General features: G+C 44.4%; 1 protein-coding gene across 12 annotated transcripts in view; it reads left to right on the top strand.

Moving 5' to 3' along the window:
* The window catches only part of KIF1A (kinesin family member 1A), a 522969-nt gene that overhangs the window by 156503 nt on the left and 343673 nt on the right, over positions 1–22793 (top strand). For all 12 annotated transcript variants that reach the window (XM_075068655.1, XM_075068656.1, XM_075068664.1 and 9 more), the window contains 2 exons: positions 19529–19643; positions 21217–21350. In XM_075068655.1, coding sequence (XP_074924756.1) covers positions 19529–19643; positions 21217–21350 — 249 coding nt within the window. The remainder of the gene's footprint in view (positions 1–19528; positions 19644–21216; positions 21351–22793) is intronic.

Consider the following 22793-nt stretch of genomic DNA (forward strand, 5'->3'; position numbering starts at 1 on the left):
AGCATTTCCCGAGAGCTCAGGATCAACAACAACAACACCAACGCCAGAGGTCCAGATACCAGCGGTACGCGTCGCCCCAATTCTTCCGGGATGCCCCAACTTCCTCAAAATAATAAGCAAATTTGAACCTTTGGTCGAGGGTCTCGTAAACGTCGCCCCTATTCCGGCGCAGGTACTGCCCACAACTGTCTTTGGACACCGTCTACAGCCATTTTTACACCAATGGCAGAATATTACCACCGACAAGTGGGTTCTAGAGGTCATCACAACGGGGGTATTCCATCCCCTTCCTCTCCTTACCTCCCACCCACCCACCCTCCCCGTCCCTCTTCAGGGACACCTCTCACGAGCCACACCTCCAGCAAGAAGTACAACATCTTCTTCACCTGGGTGCGATCGAACTCGTGCCCGAATGCCACAAGGGGAAAGGATTCTACTCCCCTTATTTCCTAAACAGAAGAAAACTGGAGGATGGCGACCGATCCTCGACCTCAGGAGACTCAACAATTTCGTCAAGAAACAAAAGTTCAAGATGGTTACTCTCACCACCATAATTCCAGCCCTGGAGCAGGGCGATTGGTTTTCAGCCCTCGACCTACAAGACGCCTATTTTCACGTCACTATCCACCCAGCCCACAGACGTTTTCTCCGTTTTACCCTTTTGGCTCGACGCATTACCAATACAGAGTTCTACCATTTGGCCTTTCCACTGCCCCCCGAGTTTTCTCCAAACTTCTAGCGGTAGTCACGGCCTACCTCAGGAAACAAGGGGTTATAATATTTCCTTACCTGGACGATTGCCTTCTCAAGGCCTCCACACACACGCCGAGGCCCTCCGCTTCACAAAAATCACCATCGAGTGCTTTCAATCCCTGGGCCTGCAAATAAACGAGAACAAATCCACATTAAGTCCTACCCAACGCCTGGACTTTATAGGAGCAAGCCTCGACTCCAGAACGGACGGGCATCCCTTCCACCGACCGTTCAATACTATAAAACTGCTGGCTACAAGGCTTCACAGCAGCCCTCGGTCGCCGCCCGAGACTGCCTCCAACTACTGGGCACATGGCCTCGTGCACTTTCGTGGTCCAGAATGCACGTCTCCACATGAGGTGCTTCCAAGCTTGGCTGGCCACGGTTTACAAACCAAATGTGCACTCAATAAACAAACCATTGACCATACCTTACCGGGTCAAGGACTCTTTCATATGGTGGACAGTCCCCGACAACCTCTGTTCTGGAGTCCCCCTTCCTCCAGACTCCACCAACTGTGATGATGACAACCGACGCATCCCTCACCGGCTGGGGGGCCCATATCTCTCACCACACAGTCACACGGGCTATGGTCTCACTCCGAGACCTCCCTACACATAAACGTTCTAGAACTTCGAGCTATCCGGAATGCTTGCCGTTGCTTCCTCCCACTAATCAAGAATCAGCATGTACGCATAATGACAGACAACATTGCCTGCATGTTCTACGTCAACAGACAAGGGGGGGCTCGTTCCCACTCTCTTTGTTCAGAGGCCATGAAACTCTGGAATTGTGCCTTGCCTTGAAATCACATCCAGATATCAGCTGCGTACATCCCAGGCGTGCCTGAACACCACTGCCGACGAGCTAAGCAGACGTTTTCCTTCAGAGCACGAATGGGAGATAGACGACAGAATCATTCGCCCCACATATTTCGCACTTGGGTCACCCAACCATAGATCTCTTTCGCAACCCCAAAGAACACAAATGCCTCAATTTCGTCTCCAGGCAGGACTGGGCAAACACTCCCTAGGGGATGCATTCATGATCTCCTGGCACCGGTCCCTTCGTTTATGCTTTTCCCCAATACCATTGCTCAACAGGGTCCTCACGAAGATACGAACGGATCGTGCCAGGATAATCTTGATCGCACCTTCATGATGCCTAATGCCGAGACAACCGTGGTTCCCATTCCTCACCAGAATGTCAATTCAACCACCGATCTCCCTGCCTCTCATCCTCCAACTTCCTATCACAGCAGCATGGCCGGCTTCTTCACCCCAATCTCTCCATGCTTCACCTCAAAGCTTTGGTACCTGCATGGTTCTCCCAACAGAACTAGACTGCTCCTCCGACCAACTCCAGAGGGTACTTCTACACAGCAGAATGCAATCCAGCGCACCACCTACCTCCGAAAGTGGGCACAAAGAATTCACAAAATGGTGCACAACCAAACAACTGTCTCCTCCTACCTCTGCACCTCTTCCTGCATACTCGATTTTATTGGACATTAAGCAATCCGGCCTGTCATTCAGCTCCATTAGAGTCCACTTAGCTGCCATCACAACCTTTCATCGTACAGTTGACAATACCTGGTTTTCGCTCATCCCATCACCAAACGTTTCCTGAAGGGACTCCAAACCCTATATCCAGACGTTAAGCCACCTACCCCTCCATGGGATCTTCACCTAGTATTGTCCTGTTTAACTCACCAACCCTTTGAGCCCTTAGCCACCTGCTCCCTTTTGCACCTCTCAATGAAACAGCCTTTTGGTGGCCATTACCTCCGCCAGACGGGCAGGCGAAATAGCAGCTCTTATGGCAGATCCACCATATACCCTCTTCTTCAAGGACAAAGTTACTGCGTTTACACCCAAATTCCTTCCAAAAGTTCATGCTTCCTTTTCACCTCAATGAACCAATACATTTACCAACTTTCTTCCCGAAACCACACGCAAACTCCTTTGAGGCCACGATGCACACACACTTGATGTGCGTAGGGCCTTATCCTTTTATCTGGACAGAACAAGACCCTTCCGGAACTCTCCCAGACTCTTTGTCTCTATCGCGGACCGTTCCAAGGGCATGGCTATCTCTACTCAGAGGCTTTCGAAATGGATCTCTGATTGCATACGTCTCTGTTATCAGAAAGAACGTTACACCTCCGGCATTGATCAGGACACACATTCCACTAGATCTGTATCTACCTCTGTAGCCTTCCTACGCAAAGTACCCTTGTCAGACATCTGTGTAGGGCGGCCACCTGGTCCTCCCACCATACATTTGTTACTCACTATGCCCTTACTCAAGGCCCCCTCTCTGACACTCGATTAGGCAGGCAGTATTGTTTCTATGGCATTCCTGCCAGATCCGAAGTCCCTACCTCCTTGAGATACACTGCTTTGAAGTCACCTAGAGTGGAGCACCCACAGGGACATCTCTCGAAGAAGAAGAGAGGTTACTCACCTTGTGCAGTAACTGACGTTCTTCGAGATGAGTGTCCCTGTGGGTGCTCCACTACCCACCCTCCTCCCCTCTACTTCGGAGTTGGGGTAGCCTCCGTTGTAGAGAAGGAACTGAGGGTACCGGCCGCAGCATGCTCTCTAGTGAACATACTCAGAGTGAGTGACAGGTTCCTGTTTTATGTCATCACTGAATATATTCAGGAATTGTTCCTGAGTAACTAAATCACACATTTCTTCCAAGCTTGTAATGCATTTCCCCCTCACCCACTTACTTACCAAAACTTTTTTCATTTACATAAGCTACATTACTTAATCCAGATCCCCTCTTAAGACTTCTGAATTTAACCCTGTAGGTTTCAGGTGTAATCTGAAACTGTTTTAAAACCAGTTCCTTAAATTTGCCTAGTTTGAAGCATCATTAATAAGCGTCTTATTGAATATGTCCAGAGCTCTGCCAGTCAACTTTGCTACCAATGTGGTTATCTTTTGATCTTCAGGAATTGCATGGAGGGTGCACAGTCTTTCAAAGGTGAAGAAATATTTGACAATATCGCTGGATTCATAATACTGTGGACATAGTCGCTACCTTTTGTGGGTTTTGGGGGAAGTTGAGCCACCAACTGAAGGGTTTTGTCCCCTCAACCCCATAACAGCCAGTTTATGCTTTTAGGCCTCAATAGCTCTTTTGTGGGCAGCTTCCGCCCTGGCTGTTTCAGCCTCCATAGCTTTCTTGTGGGCAGCCTCTTCTGCCTCCATTGCTCTTTTCTGGGCAGCCATCTCCCTGCCTTCTCTGCTCTTTGAGTTTCAATTGAAACTCCCGGTCCTTTGCCTTCTTTTCTGCTTCCAGCCTAGCCAGCTCTAGTTTAGAAGCTGCTTCACTGGTCTTCATTTTCCTGCTTTCTTGTGCTGGGCCACACCCCTCTGCAGTTCACTGAAACTGAGATACACTCAACTCAAGGGATTCTCAGTTAACAGAGACTTGCCCAGCGCCCAGTGTTCAGCTTATCTGGGCAATTTGCAACTTGTATAGTTTTAGCTTTTTCTGATCTTTAATCTTATTTATTTTGCTTCCTTTTTTGTCCCTACTTTCCTTGCCCAAAATAAGCAAACAGAAAATAACAAACCAGTAACCACTATGTCTGTTCTCCAGGCACCATACTTAAAACTCACTTAAAATCACTACCTAAGTCTAAGCAATCAGCTGTGCACAGATCCTGCCGACTACGCCACTGTGACGGGTTGAATCACAGAACCCCCTTGGGAGCTGCCACCTGACGTGCCAAGACTACCTCTGCTCCTGCTTTCCCTGCCAGCTTCAGACCCCAGCACCCTGTCTTGCTGAGCCAGACAGGCCTGTCTGCTCTAACACAGACCCAGGGTCTGAATTACTTGCCCCAAAGGTGCGGACTTAAGAACACTTCTGTAAGCTGCTTTCAGTTATCTTTAACACTCAGATGTCCAACTCCCAATGGAGTCTAAAAACGAAATAAATCCGTTTTACTCTGTATAAAGCTTATACAGGGTAAACTCATAAATTGTTTGTCCTCTATAATACTGATAGAGAGGTATGCACAGCTGTTCCCCCCTGCCCCCACGCTCTGGGTTAATTAATAAATAAAAAGTGATTTTATTAAGTATAGAAAGTAGGATTTAAGTGATTCCAAGTAGTAACAGACAGAACAAAGTGAATTACCTAGTAAAATAAAATAGAACATGCAAGTCTATGTCTAATACAGTAAGGAACTGAATACAGATAAGATCCTCACCAGTTCCAGACTGCTTCCTTTTACAGACTAATCTCCTTTTAGTCTTGGTCCAGCAATCACTCACATCCCTTTGTTCCAGTTTCTTTCAGTTATCTTTGAGGGTGGAGAGACTCTCTCTTTAGCCAGCTGAAGACCAACTGGAGGGGGCTTTCACTGGCTTAAATAGACTTTCTCTTGTGGGTGGAGACCCCCTCCTCTCTCCTATGCAAAGTCCAGCTACAAAATGGAGTTTTGGAGTTACCTGGACAAATCACATGTCCATGCATGACTGAGTTCTTTACCATCCAAGCCACATTCCTGGAAAAGCCCAGATGTTGATTGGCGTCTCCAAGTTCATTGTTGATTTAAGAATTTCTTGACTGGGCACTTGCTGAGTCTTTTCTCAGGAAGCTGACCAACTGCTTCACTACAGCCTACTTAGAATCAAACAAGTATGCAGCCAATATTCATAACTTCAAATACACAAATGATACATGCCTACAAATAGGATTAATAGATCTAGTAGATCATAACCTTTACAGAGATATGTTACATGGCATATATAGCATACAACACATTTTAGTTATGTTATATATATATATATATATATATATATACACACACACACACACACACATACATAAGCATATTTTATAAAACCGAATGAGGGGCACCGACCATCACAATACCGTCATACAGGGTACAATGTACGCTCCTTAATAAAGTTCGCGTTCTGCTCGCTGTGGGAAGGATATGCCACAAGCCTGTATTAACCAAGCTGAGATTTTTTTCCCCAGATACTTCACTCAAAGGCTCCCTGGTTTAGATAAAGAAAAACACCCACATTCACTAATTACAAAAGATAGATTTTAAGTGATTATAATTGATAGCAAACAGATCAAAGCAGGTTACCTAGCAAATAAACAAAACACAAACTAAGCCTAACATACTAGATAGATTGGATATGAATTAGCAATTTCTCATCCTGGCTGATGATACAAGCAGTTCACCAGGTTTCCATACACTGGCTAGAAATCCTTTTAACCTGGGACCAGCACTTCCCCTAGTTCAGTCTTTTAGACTCATAGACTCATAGACTCATAGGTCAGAAGGGACCAATATGATCATCTAGTCTGACGTCCTGCACAAGGCAGGCCACAAAACCCTACCCATACACATTTATGACAACCCCTAACCATGACTGAGTTATTGAAATCCTCAAAATTGTGATTTGAAGACCTTCAAGCTGGCAGAGAATCCACCGCAAGCGACCGCCGTGCACCGCTACAGAGGAAGCGAACCTTCCGGGCCCTGCCAATCCGCCTTCCTGGAGGAAATTCCTTCCCGAGACCAAATATGCGATCAGTAAACCTGCGATGTGGCAAGACTCACCAGCTGCCCACAAGAAGAAATTCCTGCAGTAACCAGTTCCCATCCCCATCAACATCCCCTCACAGGACCATTGAACGCAGACTTTTATCTGCCGTATAATCCAGATCAGTTGCCCAAATTTAAACTATCCCAGTCATAACATCCCCTCCATATACTTATCAGCTTATCTTAAAGCCAGATAGTCTTTTCCCCATATTCCTCGAAAGGCGTTCGAACTTCACTCCCTAATGGTTAGAAACCTTCGTTAATTTCAAGTCTAAACTTCCTTAATATCCAGGTTGTGTACCCATTCGTCTCGTGCTACATTATACTAAACTTATAATTCTCTCCCTCCCTAACGTTTAATCCCCCTGCCTAATATTTATACTAGAGCAAGCAAATATCCCCCCGGAGCTCTCTTTGGCCAGGCTAAACAAGCCAAGCTCTTTAGGTCTACCTTTCATAAGGCAGATTTTCCATTCCTCGAGATCTCCTTAGTAGCCGTCTCTGAACCTGTTCCGTTTGATTCTCCTTCGTTAAACAGGGCGACACCAGAACTGCACACAATATTATCTGCTGGACGGTCTCACAGCGCTCGTCTATTTACGGCACTGTAACACCTCCTTCTCCTTGCTGAATACCTCGCCGGGCATCCAACACGGCATTTGCTTTTTTACAGCCATTCACATGGCGGCTCATAGTCATCCTGCTATCAACCAATACCCAGGTCTTCTCTCTCCGTTCACTTCCAACTGATGCGCCCCAATGTTATATCTAATTTCTTATATTATCCCTAAGTGCAATGACCTTGCACTTTTCACTTTATTTCTCCTATTACTATTACTCCAGTTTACAAGGTGCGTCCAGAATCTTCCTGAATAGTTTCCCGTTCCTTTCCGTGTGCATACCCCCCAGCTTTCGTGTCATCGCAAACTTTATTAGCACATTCCCGCTCTTTGTGCCAAGCTAGTCAGTAACAAAAGGTTAAATTTAAGATCGGTCCCAAACCGATCCTGAGGGACTTCACTATAACCTCTTTCCAGCTTGAACAATTCAGCCCTTCAGTACGACCCCCGAGAGTCTCCCCTTTAACCAGTTCCTTTATCACCTTACACTTTCCTATTCATCCCATCTTTTCAATTTACTTACAGTTTCCCCCATGCGGACCCGTGTCAAACGGCCTTACTGAAATCGAGGGTAAATAGATCTGACCGGCATTCCTTTATCTAAGTAATCCGTCACCTTTCTCAAAGAAGGGAGATCAGGTTGGTATTGGCACGATCTTACCTTTGTAAATCCATGTTTGCATTCGTCCCAATTACCATTGACCTCAATGTCCTTAACTACTTTCTCCCTTAAAATTTTTTCCAAAGACCCTTACTACACACTACAGACGTTCAAGCTAAGGCCTTACTTACCCGGATCACTTTTATTCCCTTTTCTTAAATAGGAAACTTAACGTTAGCAATTCTCCAGTCGTACGGTACAACCCCCGAGTTTACCGATTGCTTAAAATTCTCGCTAACGGGCTCGCAATTTCACGCGCCATTCCTTTAATAGCCTTCGGAGAGAGTTGTCGGCCCTCCCGATTTTGTCCCATTGAAGCTGTTCAAGTTTGGGCCCTACCTCAGATGTGGTATATCCACCTCCCTATTCACATTCCCGTTTATCATCCCTCCATCATCCTAAACTCCTCACTAGTCTTATTAAAGACCGAGGCAAAGTACTTTATGTAGATCTGGGCCATGCTGGTTATCGCTTAACCTCCGTTCCATCCTCAGTGTATGCGGCCCCACTTCTTCTTTTCTTTGTTTTCTTCTTATTTATGTGGCTGTTAGTTTTTTTTTTTATCTTTTTTTTTTTTTTTTTTAGTCTTAGTTTTAGTTTAGATTTAGCTTTTATTATTATCTCTTTTTTGTATCGTAGTTTTTTTAGTGTGGTTTAGATTTTTTATTATTTATACTCTTTATTTCTTAGTTTCTTCTGTAATACTTTTTTTCTTTTTAGTGTTTCTGTTTTTTAGATTTTTTATGTTTTTCTATAGTTTTAGGTTTTTAGTTTAGTTTGGTATATTTGTCCTTCTTTGAGTTGCGTTTTAGTTTTCGGCCTTTTCTTTTAGTTTATTTTTTAGTTTTTTTTATTTACTTATGATTTCTTTTTGTTTTAGATTATAGTTTTTATAGTTATCTAGTTTTTAGTTTTTTAGTTTTTAGTTTTTATTTTGATTATTTTTTTCTAGATTATCGTTTTTAGTGTAGTTAGTTTTTTTATGGTTTTTATTTTTTAGTGTTTATTTCTTTCTGTTTTTTTTTTCTTATTTGTTTTTCTTTTTTTTTTTTAATGTTTTTTTTTTTTTTTAGTGTTAGTTTGTTTTCCTTTTTTTGTGTTTGTAGTTAGTGGGGTAGTATTTGGGGGTTTGTTGTCACTGTTTATTTTTAGTTATGACTTTCTATAGATTGATTTTTTTATGTTTTTAGTATGTTTATCTTCTTTCATAGAATTTTTCTTTTTGTTGCTTTGTTATTTTAGATTTGTTTATAGGTTCTAATTTTATATATTTTTATTTTTACCTTCTTTGCTCTTTTGTTTTGTAATTTGTTTTTCTTTTAGATTTAGATTTTTTTTTTTTTCTAGATTAGTTATGTGTTTTTTTTTTTAGCGGAGTAGTTATTTTAGTTCTGTTTTTTAGGGTTTTTTTTTTTCTATATTCTTTATTCTTTTTTTTAGTTTTTTTTTTTAGATTTTTTAGTTTTCTTATTTTATAATGTTTTTTTTGTTCTTATTAGTTCTTTTTTTCTTTTTTTTTTTGATAGTTTGTTTTTTCTATTTTTTTTATTTATTTTTTTTTCTTTTCTAGTGTTTTTATTTTTTTCAGTTGTGTTTTTTTGTTTAGGTTTTTATTTTTTTTAATTTTTGTGGATTCTTTTAATTTTTTTTTTTGTTTCTAGGTTTTATTTTGTTTTTTTTTGTTTTTTTTATTTTTTTTTCTTTGTTAGTTAGTTGTTTTTGTTTCTTTTTTTTTTTGCTTTTTTTTTAGCTGGTGTTTTAGTTTGGTTAGTAGATTTTGTTTTGTAGTTTGCCTTTCTTCCTGTCTTTTCTAAACAGCACATAGCCTTCAATACCAGTACTCCAGTCATGAGTACTATTCCACCAGGTTTCTGTTATCCCTATAATATCCGGTTTCACTTCCTGCACCAGTAGCTCCAGTTCCTCCATCTTGTTACCTAGGCTCCTCGCATTAGTGTACAGACATTTTAATTGGGAAGTAAGGGCACTAGATGATGTCTCACCCCGCCTTATATAGCTTTACCATATGGCAGGAACCCTTTGTTCCAAACTCAGTTCCCAGACCAGCTTGTGGAAAAATACAAGTATCAAAATGAAGTTCAGTGTCATGTGGTCTGGTCACATGCCCTTGCATGTCCTGCTGAGTAAAAGCAGCCAGTACTTACAGGCTGGCTGGAGCATTCTCAGGAAGGCTAAGCTCTTCCATGGTCCATTGTCTTTGCTGATGGTCCATCAGCACTGTTTATCTTCACTGTTGTACCTGACATGCTAGCTGTGAGTGTTCTCATATGTGCTTACTCTGGAAATACTGATACATAGTCAATATTCATACCTTCAAATACAAAAATGATACATGCATACAAATAGGAATTGTATTCAGCAAATCATAGAAGATTAGGGTTGGAAGGGACCTCAGAAGGTCATCTAGTCCAGCCCCATGCTCAAAGTAGGACCAATCCCCAGACAGATTTTTACCCCAGTTCCCTAAATGGTCCCCTCAAGGATTGAACCTACAACCCTGGGTTTAGTAGGCCAATGCTCAAACCACTGAGCTGTCCCTCCCCCCGTCATTATGGCATAATCATTTAATATCCCATGATGAATATGGGGTGTAGTGTCACACATGATATTCCAGAGGGACTCCTTAAGACAAGGATCAAGGGTAGTGACATCTGGCAGCTATGGGGTGGTGTGTGCAGAACAGGTGAAATGGTTCAGGCCAGGCATAGCCAGCTATTGCTCACTAAGCCTGACCTACATTATTATTTTGCCTTAGTGAGGACATGGTCTGACAGTTTCTCCCAGTGTCCCCACAGTGCTCCATGTCTCCTGGAAAGATAGAGGTCATCATATGTGATGGGGCAGACTGGGGCATCGCTCAATGAGGGCAGAGTTAAGGTTGGGGAGTGGGACTGGTGTGCACTTTAACTCTGAATTGCCTGCTGTGCAGGGACCTAAGAATTGCTGTCCTGGAAGGGTACGAGGCACTGCTCTTCAGCCGTAACTCTCGGTCAACAAAAGTTTTGGACAGTGAATTTAAGCACTAAGGGCCTGATCCAAAACTTGAAGTTGGTGGGAGCTTTTCTTTGATTTCAGTGAGTTTTGGCGAATTAACTCTTTAGCCATCAGAGGCAGAGTAAAGGGCACCAGCAGCCTGGGTACTTGATTTTGGAGTGTTTTTTTCCTCCCCTAGCCCAGATTTGTGAAAAGGAGTAATCGACTAGCTATCTGAGATGCCTTTTACTGAATCCTTAGTCTTTGGTCTGATTCTTTATCTTGCAGTTACCCATTTACGGCAGGAGTAACATTAGAAAGAGTTCTGTGGAAGCCAGTACAGGGGCTGAGAGCAAATTCTCCTATGGCCTAAAAAACTCATAACCCCGAATCTAAAATATTCCTAACTACTAGAGACTGATTTCCTTTGAGTAAAGTGTTTCAGAATCAAGTTTTAAATTAGAAATGAAACTCTGCCATCATTCTTTTTAGTGGAGAAAGGGGAGACTCTTTATTCCACTTGGGTTTAGATTTAGGTTTTGCTTTTAATTCTACTTTGAAAATCCAGGAGGATTTGTATTATGCAAGTGCTCTTGCTTTCCATGGCATTTGTGGAGCTTTGCATTACTTGTTAAATACAGGACATGATGATTTCTGTCTCATAAATCAATATGCATTCGCTTCCAAGGCAGTTACTATGCAGCTCATATTTTTTGCCAAGTAAGCTCTTCTTTAATTACAGACAAGTCACATGGCCATTGTGCATTTGGAACTCTTAAGAGTTTTTCAAATATTGGTTATCACTGTGATCTCATTTACCCCAGTGCCCTGCCACTGAATTCAGTTTTCCGATTTACACTGGTGAAACTAACATCAAAATCAGGCTCACAATATTTTGTTTGACTAATACAATATTATTGCCTAGGTAACATCTGGGTGTCTGGTCTGCTCAAGCTTTGTGCTCAGGGCAGGACCCATTACCAGGGTCATGGGGGTCAAAGGTGGCTTTCCACCCACAGTTTGGCCTCTAGGGTGTCATCATGCCAGCCAAGCCTTTCCTGAATGCTCTGGCTAGGCCCCTCACTGGTAACATCCCCTGCAGTGAGCACTATGGGAGTGGCTAGTGTAGTGGCAACATAGCTTTAGCCCCCCAGGGATTCCCCCCTCTGGGGATGCTCAGCTGGCTTGGTAAGCCTATCTTACAGCCCCTTTGTGCCACCAAACCAGAGCATGGGTGGGAGATGCCAGCTCTTTCTGGTTCTCAGGTCTTTGCAAGGGAGTTTGCCACAGACTCTTGTGGTGGAATTCAACACATGCTATGGGAAAGCATTGAAATCCTACCCCAAAACTGCACCTCAGGCCCAGGACCGACCCATAACATTTTAGCACCTGAGGCAGGGAGCTGAAATGACGCCTCTATACCCCGTCGCTTGGGCCAAAACTTTGAAAGATCTCAATTCTGCCTTCTTCCTGTTCTACTCCTCTCACGGTACTGCTCTGTTACCTACATCAATAAAGGAGAACTAACAACTTAAAATGCCTTGTTCAAAAATGTTAAGTAACACTTAACTTTCAAACACCTGAACAGCAAAGGTAACTTTTCTTGTCTGCATAGTAAACACTGGCATTTTTATCTGTTTGAATAATCAAAGTGGTGCTTTCCATGCATTCTTGGTTGCAAAGATTTTGACACTGCTTCCTGAAGGTCACAGTCTGGGCAGTCATGCTCTATTGAGCATCTTGAAGGGCTGACACCTATCCTGTGTCAATTGTGGAGGACAGATGTATTTTTACTACTTCAGCTTGGAGAAGCTGCTTTTGTCCATGGCAACTGTTACAGGAGTGTTAGAAGTATGCGCAGAGCAAAAAATAATTTTGAAAAGAGAGTGGTCATCTTATTTGTGACATTTATCTCCAGAACAGCCTTTGGAGTTGATCCTGCTGGAATGCGTCTTGAAAGGGTTTCAGTTCATCACCTAAATCACTCGCATCAATATTGCACGTCATCATGTGTTAACACTGTCTCTAGTGCCCTGCATGCTGGTGTAGGTCTTCTTCAGGTATAGTGAGGAGTTTGGAATATCATACAACGTCACAAATATACTGCTATGTTCCTTGAGCTGCATGAAAGGTTCTTCAGCCGACTGTATTGCACAAGCTAGCCCTGGTTAAAAATTCATTTTGAATTGTTCTTTGGAGTCTTTAATGGATTATCCGTGCCTTGTAATCAAAATGTCTTCTTCGATGACTCTTGTATCTTGAATGGATGGGAAATAGCTTCAGTGTGAAGTTCCTCTGCCAACTTCTGTGACATCTTCAGAATGTTTTGAAATCCTATCTGACCAGTAAGACTGTAGGTATGATTTTGCTTTGTCCATTTGTTCCATTGCTCCACATAGATCAAGGTCAAACACTTGGAGTCTCTTGCTTACAACATTTATTTCAAACAGTATGTCGTGCCACAACACTAAGCCACACAGAAATTTGAAGTTATGTATGTTTCTGGTGATTCATTTCCTCTGCCACTGTTCTCCATGAAAAGTTCCTGTCATAGCATTATCGTAACATAATGGCATATCTCTCTTCCCAATTGGTGTTTGATAGGCTTTTATCGCCTCCACTCGACTTTCCATGTGTGGCACTCAGTGGTTTCAGTGTCAGAGGATGTTCCCAGATGTTGCTTAAAAATTTGCCATCAATGAGTTGATGCAGAGAAAATACATAGATGCTTTGAATTACATTACAAAATTCAGCAGCCTCACTAGATGCTGATGCTGCATCACTGAACCACCAAGTTCAATGAATGAGAACTGCATAGGACAAAAAAAGTTGAGGGTTTAACTCTCGGATCCGTGTCTGTACTCCTCTGTTTCTTTCCTCTCATGCTGGCACCATTATCAAGTAACCCTGACCTCTCCGTGTCAGCTATTGCAATTCCTGTATCTTCAGCTTTTTAAGAGGACATTTGTCATAGCGGATCTGTAGTATCATCAGTATCAATAAATCTAGAAAATGCTCTTGCCAGTCACCATTGCAGGGACATTCACTAGGTTCTGTTGTTTGTTACAAAACCACCATTAATGATCATTATGTTCTGTAGTGCTGATGGCAGATGTGCAGTCCAGAATAACAGAGTAGTAGCTTGCTTGACTTCAGATCTGCACAATCTTCTTCTTCTGTTTGACTTTTGTTGCCAGCAACTGTATGATCTCATTTTGAAATGTTTTTGCAGTAGTGGTGTGTGTACATTTCTTGGTGGTGACTCTTTTTAGTTGCTCCTGGAGTACAGCATCAAACTCACCCATCAGCTTCACAATTTTAAGGAAGTTTCTATTGTTTGGCACATACAGCTGATCTGCAGAGTCATGCAGTGCTAGGTTTTGGGTAGCAAGCATTCTCACAATGGCAATGAGCCTTTTTGGAATATTTTGCCAGTAAAGAGACTCTGATGCAATCTTCTGTTGATGCTGATCATCTCTGGTGGCCTTTAAGTGTAGTCTCATCTCAAGCTCTTTCCACCTACGGAATGCTCTCTGGTGATTTGCTGCCTTCTTGTGGCATGCCAGATTTATAGGCAGATTTTTCGAGTTCTTTGTTCCTGTAGAACCCAATGTGGCTGGAACATTAGACTGGAAGAGTTTGCAACAAAAACAGTATGCAGCATTCTGGGTTTTTGAGTACGTAAGCCACAGCCTCTCTACTTTGTCACCATTGGGGATTTCACGCCAGTAAAGTATTGGATGGAAACTTCTATTTTTCATTGTCTTTGGGGAACATGAAGTTTTTCACTTGCTGTGGCCCATGCAGTACAAGAAAGTCCCTCAGGCTACTGCTCAAGTGGGTCCACAGTCCTAGTTTAGATCATCTAAACTTAAGGAACAAAACTCAGCAGCAGCTGTTTCTTGCACCTCCACCACACTCTTCTCTGATCTACACTTTTCTTCAGGAATGTGTCTGGTTGCATCCATTTAAGAAGGAGATATGGATGCTGCAGTAGCTGCTAGGGCACCTGCACTCTAACTAACTGGAAGATTGGGCATCTTCTCACCACTCACATCCTCACTGGAGCTGGAAGGCTCACCGTGGACATTTGTGTCTATGTATCTCAGGAAACCTCCTTCCTGCTTAGATGGAAAAGCTTCCTTTGCTTTCTTTCTTTTTCTGAATGCTGCCCCAGTGGCTCTCAACACTCAGTTGAAGGGGACAAATAAGCAGGCGGTGGTATTAGGGCCTGAATGAGGGAAGAGATCAGCGTCTTAAGGGCCTGACTGGCTCCTACTACTTCAGTTGACTGCCTGTTCTCCTCAAGTGGGTTCAGGGAAGCAGCAGGAAACAGGAAGCTCCCTGAGAAGCTGGTGTTAATCAATCCAGGCTCCTGGGGGTGCTAGAGAAGTGCATAAAAGGTTCCTCCTCTCTGTCCCTGCAGCTCCTGCTGTTTTCTGTTAGTCTCTCTCACCTTTTCTCCTGCCTGCCTGTTATGTTTCTTGTGCCCTCCTTCCTCCAGCACAGCACTCCACCATCTCTGTGCATCTAGAGCAGAGAGAATACATACGCACCAGCAGCAGACACTATTTTCTACACTCTGGTGGTGCCCCCACACAGTCTGGCACCTGAGGCAGTTGCCTCAGTTCACCTCATGGTAAGGCCAAACCTGCTCAGGCCCTAACCAGTGGGATCACACCAGAGCAGGCACATCAGAATGTCTTTCCAGTATGGCGGTGGGGTAAGGGGGGGGGGGGAGAAGAAGGGACATGGTTTGTGCTTTACAACATTTGACTGGTTGATTTGGTTTCTTTAGGGGAGCGCATTGCAAAATACACTATTTACTTTTAAAAACAATTTGCACTAGAGTCCCTTGTTCTCTTTGTTGGAACTAACAGTTTGCTCAGTCTACTGAGAGTTATCCTTAACTTCGTTCTGCGATATGAACAAGCTGTTGGCTTCAGGATTGAAAGCATGCATGCATGAATGAGCAATGACAGAACTTCCACGGTGCATTGGGCTAATTCACTAGTCTGGGGACCTGTAGCGATGTGACGACTCACTGGTGGGGCACCTCCTGCTGGTCATGTCAGGATTTAGCTCTTGTTCAGCATGGAGCACCCTCTGTTGGCTGGTGTCTTGCCTGCCTCTGGCCCCCATGTCCCGCCTGGACCCTAGTGCCCCTTATCCTGCCCCAGCAGTAACCCACAGTCTGGGTCTCCCGTCCCACGGGAACCCCCAACCCTCTATCCCCACCTTGTCTCAGTGGCTACTGCCAGTCATCATCTAGCCCCCGCTCACTGGGGCAGACTGCAGTCTGTAAAAGGCCACTCATCATTGGCAAGTGGGGGTCAGACCAGCTGTCTCTGCCTAACCCCGGGCTGCTCTCCCAGCCCCCGTACCTGCATAGGCCTCTATCAAGGCCTGCAGCCTGGGGAGTTGCCAGGCTGGAGCTCCCCAGCTCCTCCTCCCTTTCCCCAGCCCTGCTATGTCTCAAGTACCCTTCTCTTCCAAGCAGCCAGGTCCTTCTCCCTCCTGGCTCATAGCCCTTTTATCAGGGCCAGCTGAGGTCTGGGATGTGGCTCAGCTGTGGCTGCTTCCCCAATCAGCCTAGATTTTAGCTCGCAGCCCCAGCCATCTCTCCAGGCTGGTTGTAACCTTTTCCAGACCAGGGAGCAGGTGACTACCCTGCTACAGGACCAGAGTGCAAATTTTGGATCAGCTAACAAGTGAAAAGGGGGTGTGGTGGCCTCATCCACCACATTTTGATATATTGCAAAACCACCTGACTACTTGGTGCAGTTTGTTGGGATTGGGAGACCCAATTCAAGAGAGGCCCTGGACTGGAACAGCAAGGGGATTGCAGCTCAGGAACAAAGTGCATTGGCAGAAACTCTGAATTTGAACGACTGGAAACTGGGTACCCTTCCCCTCTCCAGAGGGAATAGGGCTGAAATTGATTTTTGGTCTAATGGGTGGGAAGGAGCTCTCAAAACAAATGGTTGCCTTGGGGCATCCAGATGAAAGAGCACTCACAACAGTAGGTATATATGCTGAGGGTCACATTTGTTTCTCAGATCTGCACTGCTCATTGCTCACCCTTACATTTAAAAGGTGCATATTTAGTCCCAAGTGCTCAACCACACAGCATGCCATGTCTGTGGCTCTTTGAGATGGCGCATCTTTGACATTAATAACATCAGTTGCCCACTAGCATGATAGAAATTATGAACTCCTAATGGCATCTTTCTTAGAAGGGAGCTGAAAGGCTGTTGTGCTATTAGTGAAAACACATGGTAAAATCTTTCCCATTTCTGACTGCATGAAGGGCAATGGAACCTAGTTTCAGCGGGGTCTGTAGTCCATGCCCCAAGAAGCATGGACAATGGGTTCCTCTTTTGTTACAAAAGAGGGTGTTCTCTGCAGGCGAGGGCAGAGATCCGTTGATACAGCAGGGCAGGAAAGCCCATTAATTGAATGAACAGAATCTGAATTTCCCCTGTTGTGGGCAGGGCGGGTTTGGGAATCCTTTGCATATCCAGGGTTCTGTGAAACTGTCTGGCCCAGGGTTCCTCCTATTATATTACCACTATGGGGATGGAGAGAGAATGTGATCTTTGTTTCCTTCCTGGTTCCCCACCACCAGCAGTAAACTCACAACTAGCTCTGACTGCCACCTCTCCACACCCACGCACACCCCCTGGAGCTGTGGAGTTACCTTGTTACCAGGCCCCATATGAACAATGCTTTCTGACATTTAAATTTCTTTGTGTGTGCGTATGTTTGTGTTTGTGTCTTGGGTTGCCTTCCACTTATAGCACTTCACTGGGAAATTACACTAGGTATTTGTCTCTCACTTTTCTCACATGTACTTGCTTGGTCTATTCCCTTCTGCTTTTCTCTTTCTCCTCGGACTTGTTCTTCTGCTTTTTGCTCCGTTTTCTTATAATCCTCCTTTCCTTATCTTATAACCCTCCCTTTGGAGTTACCTGTCCTCCGGTGACTTGTTTCTAACAGTGGTGCTGGTCTTTCTCATTTAGTTTCAGTGTTTGTAACATGCTCCAGAACAATTATCTCATGTTATTTACAATGTGGTACTTAAAATGAGATAACAACAGTGTATCAACAAACACCGTCAAATGTGCTTTGACAAGAGTCTTTCCCTGCTCCCCAGAGTGGGATCCAATCCAACAATTGTAAAAGAGATGTTTGTCTATGTTGACACTGAGTGTTGGTGAGCTGTGATGATGGATTGTCTGTGTGAAAATGATTTTGAATCATGTCTTCTCGAGTATGCTCAAATGGAAATATGGGGGAGTCCTGAGTAGATGTCATCTTTGATTGGCTTCTGAGTGTGGCTTTCAAAAGTCGTCTTCAGTATGCTGGAAGGTAAACCCTGAACACTAGAGCTGAGAGCCAGATGTGCTCAACAAAGAGACTGTCAGCATAGTGGGCTGTTCTAATGATCCAGGACAGGTCTGGGATTTTGGAACCTGAGCTTAATTTGTTCCAGCCAGAAAATATTGACCCTGAAAATGATAGGGCAAGAAGTGTGAGGCTGTGATGTCCTTCATGGGAGTCCTATCTTTAGAAGAGATGTTTCCAGGAAGTGCAACAGAGCACAGTGCTACCAGTTCTGATTACCTGTGGGCAGGACTGATATCTTTTATGGTACCAGCTTGTCTCTCCCAAAACTGCATTAATTTGGCAGGCAAACTTCTCAAAAGCCCAGCTCTGTGTTCCAGTATATGCACATATTTACTTCTTGAGATCAGTGCAGCTAATTTCACAGGAGAAAGGGACAATGAGTGGATATGTTGGTGGCCAGAGTGGAGGTGTTTAGAAAGAATGAGCCTGGGTCCTGATTCAGAAATCCATCTCTATTCAGCAAAGCATGGAAACACAAGCTTAATGTTAGGCACATGCTTACATCCCCTTGACTTCAAAGCCACCTAAGAAGTACTTTAGTTAAGCCCATGTTTAAATGCTTTGGGGCCATGGATATTAAATTCCTCTGTCAGCCTAGCCCCCCTTAATTTAGCACAGACATTAAATGAGGGGGAGCAAGGGGACAATGAACATGGAGGGTCAAATTCACCCTGACACTATGGAGCTCCATTGACTTCACTGGAATTGAACTCGCTTAGGCCAATGCTGAATTGGCTCAGAATCTGTGGGTGTGTGCCAGAGATGAACAGTAGGAAGGAATTAACTGCCAAGCTTTGATGGACACTTTGAGCTTATAGCTTTATCTTGGAGGGAAGTGGTGGGATTTGGTGTCAGGTAAAAGGTAAAAAAAAATCACAGAGAGCATAAAGTGCCTGAGAGAGATGACAGAAATAACTCTACTAAGCATCCTCACTCTTTTCCGTTCTGATCATGCTCACAGAAAAGTCATTCTTCCTTTGTGTGGAAGGAAGCCTATTCGTTATCCACATTTAACTGCACAGATGTGGTCCTGGAGCGCTGCACATTTCTTTTGGCTAGAGACAGTACCTGGTGCTGATACAGCTATTTCCTTTTCTCCATCTCCTCCTCTAGCTTTCTTTCTGTCCTTCTCTTGCTCCCCCTTCACCTCTTTCTTGCACTTCTCCCATTTCAATAGTATTGCCAATAGGCTGCATCCCACTGTTTTCAAATCTTCTCTGTCCATGTTTAATCCACACAGAAGATTTTTCCTCAAATTTGCAATGCAAACCCCTCAAATGAAGCTTCCTCATGGAAATGTTACAATATCTTTCAGAGCTGGGGGAGGGGTAGGGGGGGGTTCCCCTCAGCCTGCCCCTTCTGAGAGTTGACTTGAACCTGAGAACTCCAGAATGGCTGCCCATCTGTCACAAATGTGGTGTTGTGTGTGCATGTTACATGTTTCTGCAGCTCTAACTTAAGGTGTAGTTGTGTTTTTACCAGGCCTCTGCTGTTTCCTTCCAGAACATTTTACCAGTTTGAAGCAGCGTGGGACAGCTCCATGCATAACTCCCTGCTGTTGAACCGAGTCACCCCTTACAGAGAGAAAATCTTCATTACCCTGTCTGCTTACATTGAGGCAAGAACCTTCCAGTATTCCTTAACCTGCCTGTCAGCACGCAGAGTAGGCAATATGGTCTGTGAGAGCAAGGTTCTTCCACCTTCCCTCTACTCCAGTCCCTTGCATGAGCTACTCCAGTTCTTCCAAGTAACTCAAGATGTTTGCGCAATGTACACTATCCCTCACATGCAGACAGTTCTTACACTGCCAGATAACCCAGAGCTGCAGGGCCTGAGTCCCCACTCCAGCATGCCAGTTTTACAGTAGGGTAGCGCCACTGAAATCAATGCAGCGCAGAATTAGAACCATCAGACTTGGCTGGGAACATTGCTACACCTTTGGCAGTAACAGGGCATATGGGGAGCTCATTGCCAAAGCCCATGCAGGCTGCTGCTCCACACTTTGTGCAGGTGGGCAGGGAGTGAGTGCACCACCTGCCAGCCTGCACACCAGAACCAAAGCTTGGGAGAAAGTTAGAATCTAAGTCATGCCCTGCTTGTAGAGCCGCACAGGTACACACAAGCCCTTCCTCAGGCTGCTTTGTCAGGTGACAGTCCAGCACTTGCTGTTTCTCTGCACGCCGTATCCATCTCTCTGAGCTTGTGTTCTCCTCCAGATAGTCAGCAGTTCCCTGCAGTGACACAGATGATTGTTTTCCAGTGGCAGAGTGCTGTCGTCGGGGTAGGGCTGTTGGGCTGGGCCAGGTCTTCAGTCAGCAGGAGTGGTCCTGTGCAGAGCAGAGTACCTCCTGTAAGACCAATGGGAGTCAAGGGTGCTCAGCACCTGGTGGGATGGGGCCCAGTGCTAACAGACAAAATAAACAGTGCAGTTTGGGGGTAGGTGGAAAGTTTAGCTCCGGGCAGCATCTGGAAGGAGAAACACTGAAAACTAGACAGCTGGTGTCAGGAACACAAAGAAGAAGGTCACTGCATGTAACAGAAGAAAGGGCTAGTTATTATCAGCAGCTGGGGAAAGGCAGGGGGCTACTTAACATTCATTGAGCATGTTCCTGAAAAGGCAGTGCCCATTTTAAAGTGCCCTTGCTTGGTTTAGGCCTAGCTTTTCTCAAGGCTATTAACTCTGTGAGGACAGGCATTTTCTCTAAGGTTGGCCCTCCCCAAACAAAAGCTTTTTATCAGAGTGGTGGGGAAATCTTCTTGCAGAAACCCAGGACCAAGGGAGCAGAATAGCTTGATGCAGTAGAGAATCAAGCCCACATGCCTCTACTGAATATTCTTTATACAGTAGGCAGTTTGGCCTTTGCAAAGTCCCAAGTGTAAAGCAGGAAAGAAGTAATCCCCCAGTTGATATCCACTTTCCCTGGGCATGCTGGAGTCATTCTAGAATGGCCAGCCTCATAGTTTGAGGCATGTATATTAGGAAATGACATATGATAAAGCCATGGAATCACCACTGTCTAGTCACAGTGTGCTCTTCTCTCTGAATATGGACCACTCAGACACAGTGGTCTTTACTAACATTACAGACGCTGTCATCCCTCACTCAAACTAATGGGGAGGAGTTGACGTTAACCTCATTACGAGCCGTCTCCATAATTCTCCCTTTATCCTCTTTCTCCACCCTACTGCAGATGGAGAACTGCACCCAGCCAGCTGTGATCACCAAAGATTTCTGCATGGTCTTCTACTCCAGAGATGCTAAACTTCCAGCATCTCGCTCCATCCGCAATCTCTTTGGCAGCGGGAACCTGCGAGCCTCGGAGAGGTAGAGGAATCTCCTTTCCTTTTCAAAAGGAGGAAGGAAGACACTGAAGAATAATTTGCAATGGTTATTAACAGTGACAATGTCTTAGCTGTCCACAGTGCTGGTCACCCCAAACCTTCCCAAGGCACTTAGGCCCAAGTCCTCAAAGGTACTTAGGCACATAGCAGCTTTTAAATATCCCACTAGGCTTCTATCTGCATCAAATACTTTTGCAAATCTGGTCCTTACCCCTCTATTAAGTGAGTAAACTAGTTCCACACACTGCAGGTTCCTAATCAGAGGATCCTGATTTATTGATGTAATTGATTCCAGAGGAACTCTGTGTTTGTCATGCAGAGGGCGGGATAACCAGAGCTGGCCAGGAAATGATTATTTTCTCCTGCAAAAAAGGTTGATGAAAAAGATTTGTTCATCGTTGTTGAAAGTTTTCAGATTTTTATCAAGAAAGTGTTTTGGTTTAAAACTGTTACCAAATACCAAACAAAAGTTTGTTTGTTTGTTTTTTTGACAAAAACCTGAACTTTATTAACTAAAACAGAGTTTCTTTTTGCAAAAATGTCTTGAGGAGGGCATGATTCAGGGCTGGAAAAATTATGATGTTTGTTGTGCAGGGCTTTTATTTTGTTTGCTAGTGTGTATTTATTAGGGTTGAAAGAGCAGTCTGTTCTATCAGGCTATTGCACTGTGGAATGAAACTGTGCTGGGCCACCCAGAGCATGGGGTGAGGGCTTTGTTATGTTTATAAGAAACTAAATGGCATAGGCTGTTCTGATGGGTTGGATTGGCAACATAGCCTTGAACAAGCTGCATCAAGTGCAGTCCTCTAACAAGGGTATCGCAGGAAATATATTCTGTCTGGCACAGCTAGAAATCATGCACCTGGTTCCTCACAACCTCACACCTTGTGTAGACAGTGAAATCTGTGCAGAGTGGGTGAGTGTGAAATGCTTCCATTCTGATCTGGATGGGGCAAATGATTGTACTCACTGCACAGGGGGAAATGATTATACAAAGTGCAAAGTCATGAAGAATCAGGCCCTGTGTTTCCTGGTGATTGTGCAGTGCTGTGTGTTCATGTGCATTGTTCTCTGCCAGAAGGGACTCATAGACTCATAGGTCAGAAGGGACCAATATGATCATCTAGTCTGACCTCCTGCACAAAGCAGGCCGCAGAACCCTGCCCATCCACTTTTATAACAACCCCTAACCCATGACTGAGTTATTGAAGTCCTCAAAATTGTGGTTTGAAGACCTCAAGCTGCAGAGAATCCACCAGCAAGTGACCCATGCCCCACGCTGCAGAGGAAGGGAAAAACCCCCAAGCCCCTGCCAATGCCGCCCTGGAGGAAAACGTCCTTCCCGACCCCAAATATGGCGATCAGCTAACCTGAGCATGTGGGCAAGACTCACCAGCCAGCCCGGAAAATCTCTGCGAGTAACTCA

Source organism: Chelonoidis abingdonii, chromosome 8 (genome assembly GCF_003597395.2).
Source record: "Chelonoidis abingdonii isolate Lonesome George chromosome 8, CheloAbing_2.0, whole genome shotgun sequence".
In the NCBI taxonomy this organism is placed as follows: Eukaryota; Metazoa; Chordata; order Testudines; family Testudinidae; genus Chelonoidis; species Chelonoidis abingdonii.